Consider the following 19,733-nt stretch of genomic DNA (forward strand, 5'->3'; position numbering starts at 1 on the left):
CAGGCTAACCACCATTGCCGAGAGTAAACATGTATGTGCAAATCTGTCAGTGATTTTGTGATTTTTATTTCTACAGGAATAGCGTCACTTATCTAAAAGGTAAAGTTCAGTTTAAAGTGATAAGGAGGTATTAATCTAAAGTACAACAAAACACAATTGAAGATAGACTTAAGCTGAATTTTCATTATCACAAAGATTTCCTATTTGGCTGCTCAAAACACATGCTGTGAATATCACCACATTTCCTACAGTGGAACTAATTGCAGCTCCTTATCTTATATTAACATTCTGAAATATTGATGCCAGATAAAACACTACTAGTAGTTTGTCCATATAAAGAATTCCTAATACTGTATGTAGTTGTAGACATACACAATGGCATGAAGACATATAAACAGGTCAACACTTTATAATATAAAAGGGATTTATAATTATAATTAATTATAATATAATATAATTAATTTTATTTTCTACCTGCAAATGTAGAAATTAGGGGTGGGCAATACCATAAAATTTGGTTTCAATATGATACAGAATCACCATTATCAATGTAGATACTTTTCATTATTAAGAGGCTAAGCTATTATGTAGGAGGAAGCAATGCCATGATTTATGAGGTGCATTTAACACTAATAATTTGCTTCTGCATATATTTCTCATTACCAATGAATGAGTCACCAAACATGAAGCTTTTCCCTCTACTTCCTCTGTCACTTAAACAGGTTCATGGTTAAACACAAGACAGTTTTTAATGTTAAATTAAATGCACATTTTTATTCTGTTAATTCTCAGAACTAACAAGTTGATCACACACAACAGCAGCACAGAAACAGAGTGCATTCACTAAGCAGAGGGCTCATGTCCAGAGTGTGATCTTACATGAGATGGAAGCTTTTCTTTTTGGTTCTGGTATCGATACTTAAAACAACACTTGATATCTCAGCCTCTGCTCAGCAGAGCATCTGCTGTTGAGTTGCACCAGTTACAGATGGCACATAGCAGAAACAGAAATAAGTCCCTGCAGGAGGACATCTGACTCACCACTATTCACCAAACCTTTGTTAAAAAGGGAAAGTCCTCTTTTCTCTTCGCTAGTCCCTTAGATCACCAAGTCAATTAGTCATTTGTTAATGATCTTCTCGGACATCCAGTTTTAGACAAACAAGACCTTGACAGAAAATGGAGTTAAGTGCTTTGTGACTCTGGCCATAAAACTGAGAGTGCATAGCAGGTTCTTGTTGGATTTTACATTACATAATGATGATGAAATACATATTTGGCATGAATGGTTTATCTTTAAAATACTGCTATTATGATGCTTCAACAAATTTGTAGTTCAGCATATTTAAGTGTTAAGTGCTTTAAACACACAAAATCACACAAGAAAACAAAGTTGTTTGGGATGTTGAATTATTCATTTACATTTCACAACAGCTACGATACATGTTATTTTGAGCAAGAGTCATTATTCTTAAATTTGACTGTTTTGTTTCACTGTAGTATTTCTCCATCAGAATTATAGTCCTGGTGTTGTGGAGAGTTTTTTAAAACTGCATCTATACAATCATGAAATTTACAGAAAATAACAAATAAATACAGAAAATGTGAAAACAAAATCATAGACTTTTTAGTGGCTACTCAAAAATTACTTAGGGGGATGGGGGCTGCACAGGGTGGAATCTGGACTCTGGACGGTACATCTTGTTTGTTGGTGGGCAACTTGGGGGGAGGCTCAAAACATCAAAGACAGGGAACAATGAAGGCAGCATTGTGGCCTAATGTCTCACAGGAGGCATAGATACATTGAAGTTAATGGTAACAGGAAATTCATTGGAATAATTGTATGAGTATGTATCCTGGATAGTTCTGAAGAATCATTTATGACACTGTGGTCTGGCTGAGTCTCCTGTGCCAATGCAGCAGCTGCACTAGAGTATCAGAGATTTCCCTATACCTCAGCCCATACAGGTACGGAGCAAAGGCCCTGGGCAGCAACATAAAAACACACATATTGACTGTGCTGACCCACACACGGACATCTTGACTTATGTCTGTGTCCTGGAACAGGAAGAGCTCCAGGGTGAAAACAAAGCCGGGGGCAAAGTAGAGTAGGAGCAGAACCCCGTGGGCCAGCAGCGTGACCCGAGCTCTGGAGAAGCGCCTCTGCCAGATACCATGGGCCCTCGTCACCATGTAGAGCCGAATGTAGCAGTAAAAAATGAGCAAGGTGCAAATGATTGCTGCTACAAAGAAGTAGACGTGAATCCCTATCATGTCCTCGATCTGAATGAAGCCGAGGGAGATGAGGGCTAGACACACAGCCACCGTTTCGTGGGGATCTCCCCTCCCCACCTCCATTAAGATCACCAGGGTGAACGGGTATATGGCTGACAGCACCCACACCCCCACCAGGATGCAGTGGGTGCGGGCAGGTGGAAGAAAGTCATGGTAACGGAGTGGCCAGCGAACTGCAGCGTAGGTGTCGACCACCATGAGGGTGACGGTGAGGATGGCACAGCAGTAAGCAGCGACAGTGACAGCTGTGATCAGCTCACAAACTAGCCAGGATACCTCAGCTTTCACAGCGTTACAAATCACTGTGGCCAGGTTGAGGATGAGAAAGAGCATGTCTGCTGTCAGAGTGTTGGCCACCAGCAGGTAACGCGTCTCCTGACGCAGGGCACGGGACGCAAAGATGCATATCAGGAGAACAGGGTTGGCTAGTAGGGTGGCAAGTGTGACCACAGTGGTTGGGATGAAAAATAATTCTAGGTGCCACCTCCGCAGGCTCTCGACCCAATCCTGTGTGAGGTTTGAAATTAGAAATGATGATATCATGTTGTCTTTGAAGTGTGATGGAGACATAGATGCTCTGACTGTTGTGTGTTTTATGGGGTAGACTACTTCCTCCAGCAGATTCCTGTGGATGAAAACACAGCCATAAATTACCAAGTGGTCCACAGTGGACCACATTATGCATGTAAATGCATACAAATATGCAGTATAGGATATAAGTTGAGTGAGGGACTATTTTATATAAGCTGCAAGGTATTGTGACCTATTTATAGCTATGAGCAAACATGGGTCTTCACAGGAGGAAGCATAAAAGCAGTAAATCTACATTATGAACTATGGACTGTAAACAATATTTTCATATAACCTACTGTATGCATCATCTTGATGTATTGCAGGCTGGACAAATGTACTGTATAACTATCAAACTCTGCTTTAGCTGATTCAGTCTTGATCAAAATTACATTTATGAGACTTTTGGAAAGGCCTTCTTAAGGCATTTTACAGTACAGTTGAGATGAATTCAGTCCAGATCAATGTCAAATATGAACAGCAAAAAATAATATACTCTGCACCGTGAGTGTTATGTTGCAAAGGAAAACAAATGCAAATCAATGCAAATTGAGAAAACTGGAAATGAATAACTCAATGTGAGAAAAATAACAAAACATAAACATTACACCTGACTTAAGTTGCTGATTGGATGAAACAATCCCTACATTCTTAATTCATAAATTGTGACTTTAAGGTATCTGGTGGTGCATCAAGACTTCATTTTTTGATTATTTTTTCAAAGGAACACCACAAATATCCCCTTCATGCACATGAATAGATTTCATGTTCTGCGGTCAAACACCCGGGACAAAAACAAAAAAAAAATCACTTGGTTCAGTTTAAACTTTGCTTAGACACACCTATTGACGAATTATTGATTGACCAAAGGTGAGTTTTCTTACCTGATGTCCAGAGCAGAAAAACCTGTCTGTGTCTTACATCCATTAGGCTTAATGTTTCTGTGAATCGATGGGTGTTTTGTTCAACTTGAGTCACTCGCTGGTCTTATCTGACGCACTCTTTGTTGACTCACATGGATGATATAGGGATGCAAAAAGCTACAGCCACTTGGCCGTCACATAGTAACAGGGTGGAGCTTCCGTCCCCTCAGCTGCTCCTCATGCTGTTGCTTTTCCGATATCAACTACCTTCAATGTTTGAAATCGGGCTTTGTTGTAAGAATTCATTTGAAAACCATCTAGACTACATTGATTAGTTTCACATTTCCTTTTAATTTCAGTGCATCAAGCATCAAGACAGTCGAGCTTCTGAAATTACTTATTTATGAGGTCACTTCAAGGAAAAGTATTTTTTGACAGTTAAGCAAATATATGGGATTCATTATTCACTATGTTCAAACATGACAGTTGTAACTCATCAGTATGGAGTTGTCATCTATTAGCCTTACCCAACATTGATTGACGTCACTGCATCTCACATCCGCATGAGGCCACTTACACAAACACAGAAATCAACTTCAGGACCAGAAGGTTCACTCAGTCTGTAGCTATCATGGCTACGTTCATGAGGGGACAAACCAGGCAACAATTATGTTTCCATGTGTGTTTTAGATAAAAATCCTCTATGGTTCCTACACACAAAGCTTAGAATAATCGATGCCTTTGTCATTTCTATAATCATGTAATTTCCCCCTTAATTTATTTTCAGTTCTCTCAGTCCTTTCCCTCACTGTCATTTCTTTCTTCTCTTCCTGTAGCCACTCTTGCCTCCAGTCTCCTCTTCCTCTTCGTCATCCTCTTCTTCCTCGTCATCACTGTCGACTTCGATGTTGCCATGCTGCTCCTGCTGCTCCTGTTCCCGCCATTCTCTTGCCATCAGTCTCTGAAACACATCATACTCCTCCGCTGACGCCTTGGCAACATCCGTGAGGAAAGTGTCCTGGTCAATGTTAAGGATGCTGTCCAGTTTGGGGTTGATGATGGCCGTCTGTCCTTTCTTGTCTGGGGTTTGGTACAAGCCCCTGCGCTCCAGAAAACTGTGTCGACAGCGCACCTCGTCCAGAGTGAAACGGAATAACCTGGACTTCACCATCTCTGTCTGTTTGATACCCATTCTGAAGTAGACGTACTGTGGAGAGATGGATGAATATATGTTGTTACAAGCCACAAACAAGAAAAACAAGTCAGTTTAGAATGACAAAAACAAAGATATGGACAAATATTTCATTACAATATAAGATGCAAATACAATATACTTACAAATCGACAATAAAAGGTAACTCAGCAGATATGACATAACAGTCTCTGGACACAATATATTTCAGATTATTATCTGAACTAATCAGGTGGCTGCTGGATCAGCTCAATAAAATTATCCCATAACCTGAAATGAATGAATGTCTTTGTTCTATTCTGTGGCCAAGTCATACCACAGATAACACAATGCTGTAGTGTATTCACAGCAACTATTGCCCTAGAGCCGTGGAGTTCAATTATGGCCACCAGAGGGAGTACTACAGCTGTGTCCCTCCTCCATACCACACACAACTTCTAAGCAGGTGTTGACCATGAGATGTTCACACCGGAAAAGTGACTAAATAAAGTCAACACAAAAAAGTCAGCATGCATGCTAAACACACTTGATTTTGAGTGTGCTGTTCATGTACACTATTGTCCCAGATTTCAATGAACAAAGGAAATGGGATAGTTGCTCACAGTGGGAAAAAATATAAACACATTGGGGGGGGATCATGCAACAGTTCAGGGGAAAAAACAACTACTGAAACATTGGAAACACATTTTCCTGTCTGTTTTGTTTTGTTTTTTTTAAGTTTAATGGATTGTGACATTCCAAAGTTGCAGTCTGATTAGCATACTTTTGTGCAAGTCTTCTGTCATTTCCTGAACAAAGTGGTTAGGTACATTGATATCTTGTACGTGAATGGAAGAAAACCCATAACAGTATACTATTAAAATTAGTATAATAATTTCCGTATACAGTTGGTATCTACTTGGAACTGGGACACAGTCAATGTGACCAGAAAGCCTTCTACAAGCTTGTTGACTTTTACAGCTGCTGTGGCTGTTTGACTATGATGTGTGGTCAAGTTTTGAGGAAGTCAATAAATCTGCTGTCTACCATGAGAACAGCACTGACCATTGTCACTGTAGCCTGCCTCAAAATGGCAAGTTCAACAGAATTGTGTATTTCAATTAGGCCAGAAACTATTTATTAATTTTCTTGCTAATTCTTAATAAATTGATCCATATTGATTGTATTTTTGAGTCATCATTTGTTTACTCTAAAACATCTAAGAAAATACTAAAAATGCTCATCAGTTTCCCAGAGCCCAAGGTAACATCTTAAAATTGTTTTGTCTGTCAAACAGCCCAAAACACAAAGAAAAGCAGCAAACTCACATCTGAGGAGCTCAAACTAGTAAATATTGTTTTTGATTACCGACTTATGAAATTGTTTGCTAATTTTCTGTTGATCTACAAATGAATGAATCAATGACTCATTTCAATTTCCTTGAGGTCTCATTGAAATATGTCTGTAAAACACTCTTTCCCAATGAAAACATCAGTGCCAACTGTCTCATTCGGTTTAAATGCTGACCTGAAACTTGTACTCCAGCTGAGCCAGGTTCTCTTGCACTATGGCTGGACTATCTCTGAGGATGTCCGTGACCTGCTGAGCTGTAAACAGGCACTTCTCTCTGAGGAACACCACCACACTTTTTATTGTCTTCACAGGCGCAGTCAGGATCTGAGGGTAATGGGCCACCACTCTCTGAAGACTTCCTGTGGGGAGATATAGGGGAAAATAATTCTGTAATATTTATACAGAGCATCCAATATGTACTGCTTAAACATCATGCATTCCCTGAATAATATACTGATATACTGCTACACAAACACCATGATCTCACCTTCAACTAAACCTAGTTTCCGCAGGTTGCCTATGCGCTGCTGAAGCTGTGATTCCTTGACAGTGTAAAGTTCAGGACATTTCTCCAGTATCTTCAGCACACTGGAAGGGTTGAGGCCCAAAACAAACAGAGCTGTGAGACTTGACAGAGCATGTTTGGCAGCACTTCCCCCTCTGGCTTTGGACACAGACTCATATATCTGTTCTGCCTGGGTATCTGTGAATCCCATATCAGCTAAAGAGCGTAGGGACAGCTCTGTGACTGTCTTCCTCCACAGAGGAGCTGCTTCATGGCTGTGTTGTCCTGATGGCAGACTGCTGCTGGAGGAACAGAACAATCTACACCGGATGCACAGTGGCTGCAGGGACCATCTCCAAAACTGAAGTGGACTGCATACAGAGGAGGTGGCATTTCTCACAGTCCACCGAAGAACCTGTGGAACAGACATCATATCTATTAATATAAACAGCAGTTGTGTCCCTAATTCATGTCCCTGTTGTTGCTCAGTGCTGAACAGTAAAAGGTCACTGTAGAGCAATTATAGAAGAGAAGTTATCAGTTAGAGACGCTAATAAACCAACTCTAGTATCATTAGCCTGAGTAAGCAAACATCAAGGTTATAGCGGTTTGTGGAAAACCTCGGCTGTAGTTTCTACGACATTTTTGAAGTAAGAGGTTCATTAAATAAAAAAGTCTTACAACTGCAAACAAATACATTTGAAGAAAATATTAAAACTGTTGTGTTTTGTAGCATTCAGTTTCACCTGACGTACAGCACTAGTGGTGCCCATGCTTGTCCGTCGACGATATATTTCCGTCTATAAACAGGGTTTGAGAACAATAGTTCCGCTACTTGCTTGACGAAAATGGCCCCTGCAGAGCGTGCAGCTGATTTTCAGACTACTGTAATCTGTTAAGCTTGGTTCGTGTTTTTTGTGAAATTTCAAGTATTTTAAAGCTGACTGGAATGAGTAGACGGATTCAAGTTTTGAGGATGACTGTTTATATAGTGTACTTTATGCCGTATACATACAGTATAACGTGCTCATATATAGAACTTTATATATACAGTATAAAATACTCAAGTCCTCCAAATACCTGGGTTCATCTTCTTGTCTTCAGTTATAATCGGCTGAAAAACGCAAAATTGCTTATTGCCCATCTATAAATCCATCACCTTATTTATATCAGTATACCTGAAATTTGTATGGTGAATTTACCTGGAAATAAGCTTTAGACTTTATTGTCATCTTTAGCATTTTGTAGTCACCTTTTCATGAGATCAAATAAACTATTTGCAACACCAACTTACTCTCAAAATGTCTTGTTTTGGAAATCTGCAGTTAGAATACACTCAGGTCGAGCAGCTGCATGTTTTTTTACTAGATGTCCAAGTTAGTCACTTGTTGTCACCTTGTTCGGAAAAAGCAATGTAATTAAAATTATAGTGCCATCATTTAGTGTTCACTCACTATATGAAAATGATATAATGAACAAGGCTTTCAGGAGAAGTAAAAACTTCCTCCAGTCCTTGTTAACAATCAATTCCTCAATTATTACACAGAAAAAATAAAGCATTTGTGGTAAAATATTTATTAATGTATAAAATAAATAGATAAAATATTGTAAATATACTTACAATTTTAATTAAAACATTCAATGTTAAAATCATTTAAAAAAAAAAGCTGGATCAAGAAAACTATTCCTGTCAACTGCAAAGTTCTCTACATGGTTTCTGTGAGGTAAACAACTCAACGTTGTGGTCACTTGGGTGGATTTTGGTGGCAAAGCTGGATCCCTGTGTACTCTTATTATGATTTTAATGTTTCAGATCTCCCAAACTTCAAAGAATAAATACAATAGATTAAATAAAAAAGCAAAAAACTGCTGCTACATTATGAGGTTTTGACTTCCTGTGTTGCAATCACAAATGTGTCAACCAGCACATTTGACCAACCCAACAGCTTGGCAAATATATTCATTATACATTGTAGCAAGGCACCTTACACTTCATAAAAGCAGAAATCTAGTTGTCTCCAGAAGACTTAGACTAGACAAACTAGTGTTTAGTTATTGCCACGGACTAAAACAAGCTTCCCTTTTCTTATTTTGCACTTTGTGTCCTCTTAGAAATGCTGCAGACTAAAAATTGGAAAGACGGTTCGGCTCCTCTTAGTTTCCATTCAGTCTTTAATCATCACGGAGGTACTTCTGGAGCTCTGTTTCCAGGGCCACCATTGACAACCTCTCATCCTCGTCTTCCTCATCATCATCATCAGGAAGAGTCTCATCACCCTGATCTGGGAACAAGCCTTGCCCGACGTACACTTTTGGACTGGACTCTTGTGGAGAGCCTGTTAAAGAAGAGAAGGTCCTGAGCTTATGAGTTCCATCATCATCATTCATTTTGACTGCTGGGAATATGGAAACTTTAACACAGAGTAAAACGGTAGCTTCATATAATATCTACTAATGACTGATGCAAATTTTTAAACTGCTCATACTGAATTACTTAAAGTGGGTTAGCAGCTCATATATATATATTTATAATCTTAATTTGGATGTCAACAAATTAATTAACAAATCATTGCAAATTAAACGAATAATGAAACTAATATTTCATTGCAGGGTTCACAGGTGGAACCTCATTACAACTGAAGTGGAAAACATGGCTGGCTATTGTTGGTCTAACCCTTAAGTTAAAGTGAACTCACAATAGCTCTGAGTTGCAGGGACCACCTCTGTCCAAGTGTACTCTGTCAGGGAAATCTGCTGGCTGATCCAGGACTGCAGCAGCAGCTGGTCCAGCGTCATCCTTTGTGTGGGATCAGGGTGCAGGAGCCCACATAGCACACCATTCAGCTCTGAGGGTGTACATAGAGAGAGAAAAAAATGTTTTTGGAAACAGAAATGGTCATTTTCTGTTGTAGCCAATGACAATATGAAATATAAACTATTTTGCAACCAACAGCAAAGGACAGCAGTATACCTGGAGAGAGGGGGAACGGGGGCTTGAGTTTGGCATGCAGGATCTCCTCCACACCACAGAAGGGGTTCTCACTGAATAGCAGAGTGTAGAGCAAAACCCCCAGAGACCACATCTCCAGCTCTGGACCCTCATAGCTACAGAAGAGAAACAAAGACACACATTTATTATACACAATTATCAAAACAAGCTCCTACCTGGCAAAAAGAAAACATGGCAAAATTGTATTCATTGCTTTAGTTATTCTCTGCGAATGGTTTTATGATTGGTGTATCATTGAGGCTACATATAGTTTAACTGTACATTGTAAAGGTTAGTAGGTCATAAAAGTCATACAGGACTGGAAGACAGTGCAGGTTTAATGCTTTGAGTGAGTGAGTTATTTCCTCTTTAACCTACACTATCAATAAAACGGGGCTGTTGCTAAATATAAAAGGAGCAAACATCACTTGTGATTCTCAGGTATTATGTACATACGGATTTCCTTGAAGCACTTCCGGGGAGCAGTACTCAAGAGTGCCACAGAAATTGTAAAAGAGCTTCCCTGGAGCCATCATGGCGGCAGAGCCAAAGTCTATCAGCCGGATGTGGAAACACTTGTCAATGATGATGTTCTCATCTTTTATGTCCCTGTGAAGGATGTTTTTAGTCCTCAGATAGAAGACAGCTGCTACCAGCTGGAAAAGAGAGAGAGCCTCCAGTTTAACAAAGTAACAAATAACCACTCACACTGCAGTGCCCACTCCCCCGTCAGATGATACCATCTTAAAACCCTTTAACTATCCCTTTACATACCTGTCTAAAGATATAGCTGGCCAGCGGCTCATCCAGCCTTGGCTGCATGTCTATGAATTCAAAAAGGTCCAAACCATCTCCATGTCTCTCCATCACCATCTGGAAGTAATAACCATTCTCAAACACCTCCAGCACCTAGTGACACACACACACACACACACACACACACACACACACACACACACACACGTATAATTGTAGAGCAAAGATGTTTAACATTGTTGATGACAATTTGTAAAACCTTGTAAATGAAGTGCTCTGATGTGAAGTTACCTTGACAATGTTGTGGTGCTGCACTCGTGTCAGTATGGCAATCTCCTGGCTGACTCTTCCCAACATGGGGTCATCTACCCAGCAGTCACTCACTATCCTGGACTTGCTAATAAACTTCACTACCACCTACAAATTTCAGCAATTTGGTAAAGAGACCATATCATCACAATTTTACAAAATTCATCTCAAATAACTAAAAATTGCTACACACTGTATATATGGGAATGGTATGTTTCTGCACTGATAAAGTGTTTTCTTACTTCTTGTCCATCACAGCGCCTTACTGCCTTCCAGACAAAACCAAAGGCTCCTTTACCAACAGCTTTAAGTGGCTGGTACTCTTCTTCAAACTGCCCATCACAGGCTCGAGAGTGATCCAAGTCCATGGTGGAGCGCAATGCCTCCCCATGGCTGGCCTCTCCAATCCTCTGAGGAAAGGATGAATGAACAGGCAGATGAATATACACTTCATATGTACATACACTGCTACGTACTACTAAAGGGAATTAAATTATAAAATAAAACTCTGAAAGCAGGAGATTAGTAGGACATGTTTATGTTTAGATGAAGAAATATCATGTGCTAAACTAACTTACTACTAAAGAGCTTTACAGCCACTGACCTCTCCTAGACTGGCTCCTGATTCGTTGGGCAGTGATGCATCTGTTTGCAACAGTGTCCCCTGCTGACCAGGCCTGCTTATCCACACACAGAACATAGAGCTTCCATCAGGAAGGCTAGTCCTGCACACATCACACTGCACATCTGAAGAGATAAAAAAATAAAATGAAGTCTTGTTGCTTTATATAACAATTGTTGATTTTTATCAGGTAATTAGAATAACAGTGAACACTTTTAATACCAACCTACTCTCGTGCCATCTCTGTGGTACCCACTTCCTTCGTATTGCCCCTCCAGTATCTGTGTAGAATCTGAGGACAGGTCGTGTCCATTTACCTTCTGTTTCTTCGGAGTAGACGTAGCAGGAATGTCTGTCAGTGACTGAATCGCACCGTTAATTTGCATACAGAATTCCTGGCTCTTTCCTTTATGAATTGAAGAGAGAGCTGTCCACTGATCCGCCTTGTCTTGGTCTTTTTCCAGATGCTCTTCAGTTGAGCCGTTTCTGGCCTCTACATCAGCGTCGCCGGTCTCGACAGGCTCTGTTTCCTGGTCAGACCCTACCACGCATGGGGATGGTGTACGCAGGAGCTCGGCTGTATCACAGGATGTCATGGAGTGTTGGTTATCATCACTGTACCCTCTGCCACTGAGGAGCTCTATACTACCACTCAGATCTAGGTCGGCCAGGGCTCGGGTCACTAGATCACCATTGCTGTTGAGGTCCAGGAAACAGCTGGCTGAGTCGACTACATGTGCTGAATGAGAGTCCTCTGCCTGGCATGGACCAGAACCACCGTGGCCGGCAAACTTTTCGCAGAATCCAGAGGAAGACCTGAGAAATTGAGTTCTGATCAACTGATTACAAAGACCAACAACATATGGCACTAGACTGGCAAATCTTTCCAGATTTAACATATCCAGATGAAATTATTTTAACAAAGGGAAATCTGTAGGGAAATCTGGGCACCAGGTAATGGGGTGTTGTGTTGCGTTTATAAATTTTCTAATTATAATATAATACATAATTATAAATTGATGCAGACTCCTTACTGCTTCTTTATGTTAGGGATACTATAACTAATGTTACTGCCTATCACAAACAAGAAAAATGCTTGACTTTTGTAATGAAATTTAAGACTTTTGAGAAATTAAATAAGACTTTGGAAATGAAAGACTTTTTAATACCTTCTATGACCTTTTTCAAGGACATGAACTTCAACACTAGATCAAAAAATACTTGAAAACTGAAAGTACATGAAACAATTAATATCTCCTTGGCTTTTTGCCTTGGCCACTGACTTACAGTAACAGTTGAGTTGTATTAACAATTACATACGAGATAGGATGATGAATAAATCCTAAAAAAGTCAGTAAGATATTTTATTACTGCTAAATCTGGGGTGGAGAAAATGGGACAGTGGCAGCCTCTCCTCTCACCTGCTCTCCATTGAGATGACCTCAAAGCTGGAATCTTGGAGGATAGAGGCACATGAGCGGTGGTCTTTCCCTACATCAGGGGAGGTGCCACCCACCCTGACGACAGCATGTCCGTTCTGAGTGGGAGTGTCTAAAGAGGGGAAAAAAGAACACACTGTGGAGAATGCTCAATACAGACTGCTCATATTACACAATCACCCTCCGTATACATAAACTCACTACACACAGTATGAATTTTTTACACATAGCGAGTTATTTAGAATGTTCTTTGAATTTTCTTCAGATATTGTAGTAGATTTTTTTCTGTGGAGTATTTACTGCAGCTCTGGTCAATTTCTGATTTGTAGAGAAGAACTACAGACAAACTAATGTAAAGAAAAACAAAGATGTCACAACGATTTATCCTCATCATACCTGAGATAACCTCAATAACCGGATGATTACTTTTCTCAACCTCACTGCCAAGCTGCTGTTCCTGGATATGGTGTGGTAGTTCAGTGGGAGCCAGGCAGCAGGTGTCTTCGCCTGGAGGTTCCACCCAGGCAAATGTCTTAAGGAGAGCCTGGGTGTTATCTGCACTGTCCAAGTGGCTGCTGCAAGGAGCTACCTGGGCTGCTTCCTCCATCAGCTCCGTAGTGTCATCAGCCCTGTGGAAACAATGGTTGGGTTTAATACAATTATTCTCATGCCAAAAAAGTTCAAACAACAAACATTTCTGTAAATAAATTTAAAAAAAAAAATCTGAAAATGATCTGTTACTAGATATTTGATGACAAATAATAATGTAAATACATTTGTACATGTAGGTGCTTCATTAACAGGATGGTTGAGTTTGAAGTATGACTGTTTTTTTTAAGTTCTACCTGTTAAACCCAGTGTGTTGTGTTAGCACAGTGGTAATGGAAACCTCAGCAATCTCATAAGTGTATTAGATGTTTGCTATGTTGCTATACAAGAAGAAGATGGCAGTAGAGACTACAAACAGGTCACTTACATAAATAATGTTTTAAACCCTTAACAGATGCTGCTGCACATTATGATTGCCTTGCGGGGGAGTAAAAATATATTCAACAGCCAATAATCTATCTTGAATTTCACATTTAATTATAATTTCTTATGCACCAAGTACTAAAATCATTAAATATAGTACTTGTTAACAAGCCAATATGAAGTTGTATGAGCATTTTTTTAAGCAGACAGTGTTTCCCTGAGGCACACAGGTTGATGTGTGTCTGTGCCTCAAGGCTGCTGGGTCTTGATCAGCTTTAAAACCTCAAGACTGTTAAAAAACCTTTTTGTGTTGTCAATATGATTAAAGATAACGAGGGTTATTAACCAATAATTTATTACATAACTGTTTGAGGAACTTTGTTATGATTTATGTAACTGCAAGAACTACATTATTAAAACTATGGAATACTAGGGGAGTATTAGTTTCTCTTGGTAGCGCATTAACTGACATAAACAACACTACAGCAATGCCATAGTAATTCCTTTACAAACACTTTATCTTAAGCCATCTGTGTCTCTCATTCATCTCCTTCACCAAACCTGAAAATTGGACGATATACTGTAAATCAGTCTTTTATGACCAAACATGCTTTGACATTATTTGTCCAACAGGTGGCAAAAGAGAGGCCCTTTAATAATATTATATAGTACAGATGTGAAATCTTCACCTTCCTGTAACACAATCAGGATCCTTTGGTCTGATTGTGTGATAAAAGACTGAACCAAAATTGCTGAAACCAATTTGATCTTGAATTCCAACATCTAAACAATTCTGATCCAGACTTTTATAAAGAAAGACAAAGATAAACAGACCTTAGTTGATAAGGCAAAGATTTGATTTAAAGATATACTTAGTGTCTCAGTTGGCTTGTTAGAGACACAGAGAGGGTACCAGGCTTGACCATAAAGTTGCTGTATTTCCAGAATTACACATGCAGTCTGCTCTTTTGGTCTACTATTAATTCTACTGTCAGCTGGCATATACCTTTTTGTCCACTTTAAAGACTGTCATATTGAATAAATTCATCATCCTTTTGGTATATGAAGTCATTGAGCTCTTGAGCACACGTGGACTTACACAACCACACGTGTGGAGGTGACAGCGGGAGGAGAAAGAGTAGACAGAGCGCTGCCCTGTTTCTCCAGCCTGGTGCTTGTTCCGGTAAAGATCCTGCCTCTCCCTGTTGGGGTTCTTCCCAGGACAGCCTGGTGCACCATGACCATATCTCCAGCTACCAGTGAGGAAGGGTCTTGGACGATGAGATAAAGAAGGAAACGAATAAATCACACATGGGGCAGACAAATAGTACTGCATGACAAGACAAAATAGGAACACAAACAGTAATAAATTCATAGTAAAAGAACAGAGTAGGAGCATTGGCATAATATGAAACCATTGTGGCTTGCATATGGGAAAAAACACAAAAAATGATCACATCATATATTTTTTTTATCATATATATATCCATGTTTTTTTAACCAAAGACACAACAGATTTGACTTATCATAGCTAGTAGTTTTGTGAAACACAGCTATCTGCAGCACATCACAAATACATTCAAACACTGACCTGATTTCCCTGACATTTTGGATGAAGCTGTACTTTTACCAGCCTTTACTTGAGAATCAGGGAAGGGTCTGGTCTTTCTGTCTGAGTCAGACATCCATCCATAGAAACCAGGCATCAGGAAAGTGACACTCTGTTGATTGCAAAGCCACAGTGAGAAATGAGGGTTGGCATGGACATGAATTCTAACAGCCTTGTTCAGCTGGTCGTGTTGGCTAACCTTTCCCAGCAGCTCGTCCTTGCAGTAGCCAAACAGCCTGAGAGCCATTTGGTTGTGGATGCTGTAGATTGAACCATCAGGTCGGAGCAGGAGGAGACCACCCAAAGGGGCAAAAACCCAAACTGTTCCAGAGTACTCCAGTGCAGGGCTGGGGGAGAGGACGCTGCTGCCCATCTTGATGTCTGTGAGAGTCCAGACACACGTTGATAATAAACAAAACAGTTAATCAGCTCTCTTCTACTCAACAACATGATTGGGAAAACAATGTCTCACTTTTCAAAGCAGTGTTTCCCCCATACTGATTTTTCTGCATATTGGATAGGTTCATCAAGAAAATTTCAAATTAATTTGAGGATACTACTGACAACAAGAGTATAGCCATAAAACACTTAATGGAAAAGGACATTAATAAACATTTGTCAGCTTCTTTTGTGTACAGTCCAGACAGTAAATATTTAGACAGTTACACATTTTTTTGTTCTTCAGGCTCTGTGTCTCAGCACAGGCAATTTGAAATAAAACAATGGATACTACATTAAAGTGCCAAGTCTCAGCTTTAATTTGGGCACTATGTGTTAAAAGGGTTATATCTCCCACACAGTTCTTTCAATATTGATATAAACCTAAACCTAAAGCTGAGACTTGGCACTTTAATGTATTATCCATTATTTTTATTTCAAATAGAATGTGCTGAAGCACAGAGCCTAAAGAGCAAAAAATGTGTAACTGTCCAAATACATAATGTCTAGAGTCTTTAGACACAGTTTCTAGGTTTTTAGCATATTTTAGCACAATTGGGGACCATTTCTTGTGAAACTTAATAACTTTAATAGCTGGCATTCAACTTAAAACAACCTAGCCTTTTAGCAATCCTTGTCAGTTACTTCAATTTTGAGTCATTTTCCATCAAGGTTTTATATTATTTTGCCTACCCCTTTGCCTACTGTATATTTTTCATGTTAAAGTGCTTGGGTAGGATAACATAGACAGTGGATTATACACCAGTTTCTCCAGAATAATACTGGGTGTCTTTTTAATCCCTTTGTGACCTAGCTTTAGGTGTCAGCCAAGTCTTCAAAAAAAGACATCAAACTAAACACATTACCAGAGGATGCCTCTATTCCAGCAGGTTGCTCACAGTGTGTTTTGCAAACAGGGGAGGTGAGAGGAGAGCATGGCTGCTTGTCCTGTTCATCTGTTCTTTTGAGACTCTCTGTTGAGCAGGTGTGTCCAGACTCATTGTTGTGCTGTTGGGGTCTTCCACACAGTACTGACCCCTGAAGTTTAATACACAGCGGGACTGATGCACCCCCTCTGCTTTTACCGCACACTCTCTGAACCCTCAGCATCTGAGAGAAGAAAAGAAAGCAAAGTCAGATATGACATACTTAAAGAAATAGTTGAGCTTAAAAATGTTGTGGCATATATATTCTTTTCTGTATGCTACATAAGTGTCTAAGAAGCACACTGGTAAACAGAAACATGAAAGCAGAGCTTATGAAAGGAAGCTTTCCTCAGCTGAGTGGGACAGTTTTGGTTGTAAAGTGTGCTTACTTTGGGCAATGCATGACTGTGGAGGGGGATTTGTAAAGAGGGGATTAGCTCCTTAACAGACACCCCTTTTAATTCCTCGGGATGGTGGTATCCATGGAGATGAGCAAATGCCAAGTCACAGGTTAGGATACTGCCCTAGAAATTACATCAGAAAAGTTGCAACAAAAATAGTTTTAATAGGTTAACACTGGTTATATTTTACCCAGTAGTACATAATTGAAGGTGAGATCAGAGTAATGCAAAAACATTGTAGTTATTCTTTTAAAAAAGAGGAAACGAGAAAATACTGTTAAGAAAAATCACACTCTTAATGAGGCTGGTAAATCTCGCACTTACATCTTGTGAGAAGGACACAAAAGCTGAAAGCCTTTCCACAGTCTCAATCATGACAAGCCAGTGTTCTCCTTTTTGTGACAGTCTGCGGGTACACACTGACACTGGTGCCTCTCCAGACAATGTCACAACATCCACCTACAGTAAGAGTAGCACATTAAAGACACAAAACTTAAACATATAAAAACACATTCTGGAAACTGGCAGTGTAGGGAATAAACACACTTGATTGAACAGTGGTTCAAGATAATCATATTCAGATTCTTCAATGCAAGCATCTGCATAGCAATTTTAAGTTGTTTTTTTTTTTAAAGTTTTCATACCACTTTTCCAGACACAGCTGCAAGAGTTCCATCCACTAATAGAAAGTCTTCATCCAATGCTTCCTCCAAGACCTGAGTGGTTTTCTTCAAGACACATGACAGCTTTTTTCCTCTCAACTCATTAGCGGTGCACTCAAACAGTTTGCAGGCCTGTTCATTGGCTGACAAAATCTGAAGAAAAAAAACAAACATAAAAAGACACTTACAGTGCACTCTAGTTGCAGTACAGTTTGCCTAATGCAGCTCAGCCCACATTGGTCATATCAAGAAACACATACAGTACCTCTCTGCTTTTGTGCTCTACGGTAAGAATGACTTTGTTTGGGTTGAGGACAGATGGAGATACCGACAGCCCAAAATCTCCAGAGACAAGCTGACTGAACAGGCTTTCCTCTGTCTCTGACATTGTGGATGGGTGTGGCAGGGTGTCAACAGAAATGTGAGAGCAAGGATGCAAGCTGGAGATTTGGTGGTTTCTGGTTGCGACAGAATTGCAAACATCCAAATGTTCACCTGTAAAAGAAAATTGGTGATGCATATCTTTAAAATATATATATAAAGTTTTCCACAATTACAATTAAAAATATTTTCATTATTGATTAAGATAGACAAAGAAAAACTGCAAATCTTCACATTTGAAGAAGTTGAGTCCAGCAGATTTCAGCCATTTCAGCTCTACTTACAGCTACAACCTAAAGAGCAGCTTGTCTTGCATGGTCATACTCACTTGTCAAGGAACCAGGATAATAACGACGTTGCAATGCCAAAAGGCTCTTCTTGTGCAGTGGTCTCTGAGCACTTGGGTAGGACTTATTCAGGTCGAAGTCATCCTCCAGGAGATCAGAGGAGAGATCGGGTACCACACAAATAGTTGCTCCTTTACCTCTGACGCTTGCTCCAAAACGAGCCTCAGTCGACAGCGACATTGCTTTAGGTTATCCAGCTGGGGTTGGCAATAAGTGACCCATGAAGAGAGAATTAATGGATTGCAGCAGTATGATAGTGTATGCTAATCGTCAGCTTACTGGGGCATTTTGAGAATAATGATTTATAGATAAGATTTGATTTGCTGCGTTACAAACGTTTGGATCAAAGGAATGAGAAAAAATAAGAAATAGAACTCACCTCAAGTCGAAACAAAGAAGCTGCTAGGACAGATAATGGCCACAGCGGTTAGTTGACGACAGTTGACAAGGTAACGTTACCTCCCCTGCGTTATCCGGCTAGCTAGCTGGCTAGCTATCTGCTACAAACAACAAACAGCGGTGCTGTTTGGTTCTGAAATAGCAGGCTTGTCGTCGCAATTTTGAACGACTTTATTCCGTTGACGTTAGCACAACCTCGACGCCATAAGCAAGTTTAGTGTTGCTTGAAAGAAGACTTTATTGCTTTTATTTCACTTAATCGTTTAGCAGTTTTTTGTAAACGGCGGGCTTCGAGCGTCAGCCGAGCAGGTGGTTTGAGGAAGTCCCCTGGAGCCAATCAAATATCACGCTTCCAAACAGGAAAAGCTCATTGGATAATCCACCGGAAACACCCGCCTTTGCTTCCATGGAAACAGTGTCACAAAAACAACAAAATACAGCAAAAAATAAATGAGGAAAAAATTCTCGAACACGAGTATACTTTTCACAAATCTAATATATCATTTACGCGTTATTTTTATTAGAAAACAGGAAAACACAGAGGAAACCCAACAATCAGCAAACAAACAGCAGTAACTACTCCAGAGTGTTTCAATCAGGTTTTTACTGGGGTTTACAGTCTGTTCAAAAACAAAAAGTCTACTTCAGCGAGGCTATATTATTTATACTATTGTACTGGGCTACAAAAACATTGGAAGGCTTCCATAAAACTAATAAAAAATACTG

General features: G+C 39.8%; 3 protein-coding genes across 5 annotated transcripts; all 3 read right to left on the reverse strand.

Moving 5' to 3' along the window:
• Positions 1-1,373: 1,373 nt before the first annotated feature.
• LOC122994560 (probable G-protein coupled receptor 148) lies at positions 1,374-3,979 on the reverse strand. The gene is made up of 2 exons (XM_044369292.1): positions 3,750-3,979; positions 1,374-2,920 (listed from the first exon to the last, which is right to left on the reverse strand). Exon 2 carries the CDS (start codon positions 2,863-2,865, stop codon positions 1,879-1,881), a length of 987 nt encoding a protein of 328 aa, XP_044225227.1. The 5' UTR covers positions 2,866-2,920; positions 3,750-3,979; the 3' UTR covers positions 1,374-1,878.
• Positions 3,980-4,059: 80 nt separating this feature from the next.
• mterf4 (mitochondrial transcription termination factor 4) lies at positions 4,060-7,600 on the reverse strand. Of its 2 annotated transcripts, none has more exons than XM_044369291.1 (4): positions 7,513-7,600; positions 6,740-7,172; positions 6,427-6,611; positions 4,060-4,935 (listed from the first exon to the last, which is right to left on the reverse strand). In XM_044369291.1, exons 1-4 carry the CDS (start codon positions 7,528-7,530, stop codon positions 4,540-4,542), a joined length of 1,032 nt encoding a protein of 343 aa, XP_044225226.1. In that variant the 5' UTR covers positions 7,531-7,600; the 3' UTR covers positions 4,060-4,539. The 2 variants fall into 2 exon arrangements, with proteins under 2 accessions (XP_044225226.1, XP_044225224.1); XM_044369289.1 differs by having other exon boundaries at positions 7,504-7,600.
• Positions 7,601-8,564: 964 nt separating this feature from the next.
• On the reverse strand, positions 8,565-19,649 carry pask (PAS domain containing serine/threonine kinase). Of its 2 annotated transcripts, none has more exons than XM_044367329.1 (21): positions 18,988-19,649; positions 18,590-18,805; positions 18,146-18,375; positions 17,863-18,033; positions 17,543-17,677; positions 17,207-17,341; positions 16,791-17,001; positions 15,653-15,834; positions 15,436-15,565; positions 14,944-15,115; positions 13,269-13,501; positions 12,855-12,984; positions 11,660-12,249; positions 11,416-11,558; positions 11,054-11,221; positions 10,794-10,919; positions 10,521-10,655; positions 10,203-10,402; positions 9,729-9,862; positions 9,454-9,603; positions 8,565-9,093 (listed from the first exon to the last, which is right to left on the reverse strand). In XM_044367329.1, the coding sequence occupies exons 2-21, from the start codon at positions 18,786-18,788 to the stop codon at positions 8,930-8,932; spliced, it is 3,738 nt and encodes a 1,245-aa protein (XP_044223264.1). In that variant the 5' UTR covers positions 18,789-18,805; positions 18,988-19,649; the 3' UTR covers positions 8,565-8,929. The 2 variants fall into 2 exon arrangements, with proteins under 2 accessions (XP_044223264.1, XP_044223263.1); XM_044367328.1 differs by having other exon boundaries at positions 16,758-17,001.
• Positions 19,650-19,733: the final 84 nt, after the last annotated feature.

This window comes from Thunnus albacares, chromosome 12 (assembly GCF_914725855.1).
Source record: "Thunnus albacares chromosome 12, fThuAlb1.1, whole genome shotgun sequence".
In the NCBI taxonomy this organism is placed as follows: domain Eukaryota; kingdom Metazoa; phylum Chordata; class Actinopteri; order Scombriformes; family Scombridae; genus Thunnus; species Thunnus albacares.

Excerpts from the sequence above, each read along its gene's own strand:
- LOC122994560 (XM_044369292.1), bottom strand. The coding sequence starts at position 2,865 with ATGTCTCCATCACACTTCAAAGACAACATGATATCATCATTTCTAATT.
- mterf4 (XM_044369289.1), bottom strand. The coding sequence starts at position 7,530 with ATGGGCACCACTAGTGCTGTACGTCAG. Across the intron at positions 7,173-7,503 it reads CCACTAGTGCTGTACGTCAG|GTTCTTCGGTGGACTGTGAG; the intron begins GTGAAACTGAAT and ends TCTGTTCCACAG. Across the intron at positions 4,936-6,426 it reads AGCTGGAGTACAAGTTTCAG|TACGTCTACTTCAGAATGGG; the intron begins GTCAGCATTTAA and ends ATCTCTCCACAG.
- pask (XM_044367328.1), bottom strand. The coding sequence starts at position 18,788 with ATGTCGCTGTCGACTGAGGCTCGTTTTGGAGCAAGCGTCAGAGGTAAA. Across the intron at positions 18,376-18,589 it reads TTATCCTGGTTCCTTGACAA|GTGAACATTTGGATGTTTGC; the intron begins GTGAGTATGACC and ends TTTCTTTTACAG. Across the intron at positions 13,502-14,943 it reads ACCTCCACACGTGTGGTTGT|GGCTGATGACACTACGGAGC; the intron begins GTAAGTCCACGT and ends TTGTTTCCACAG.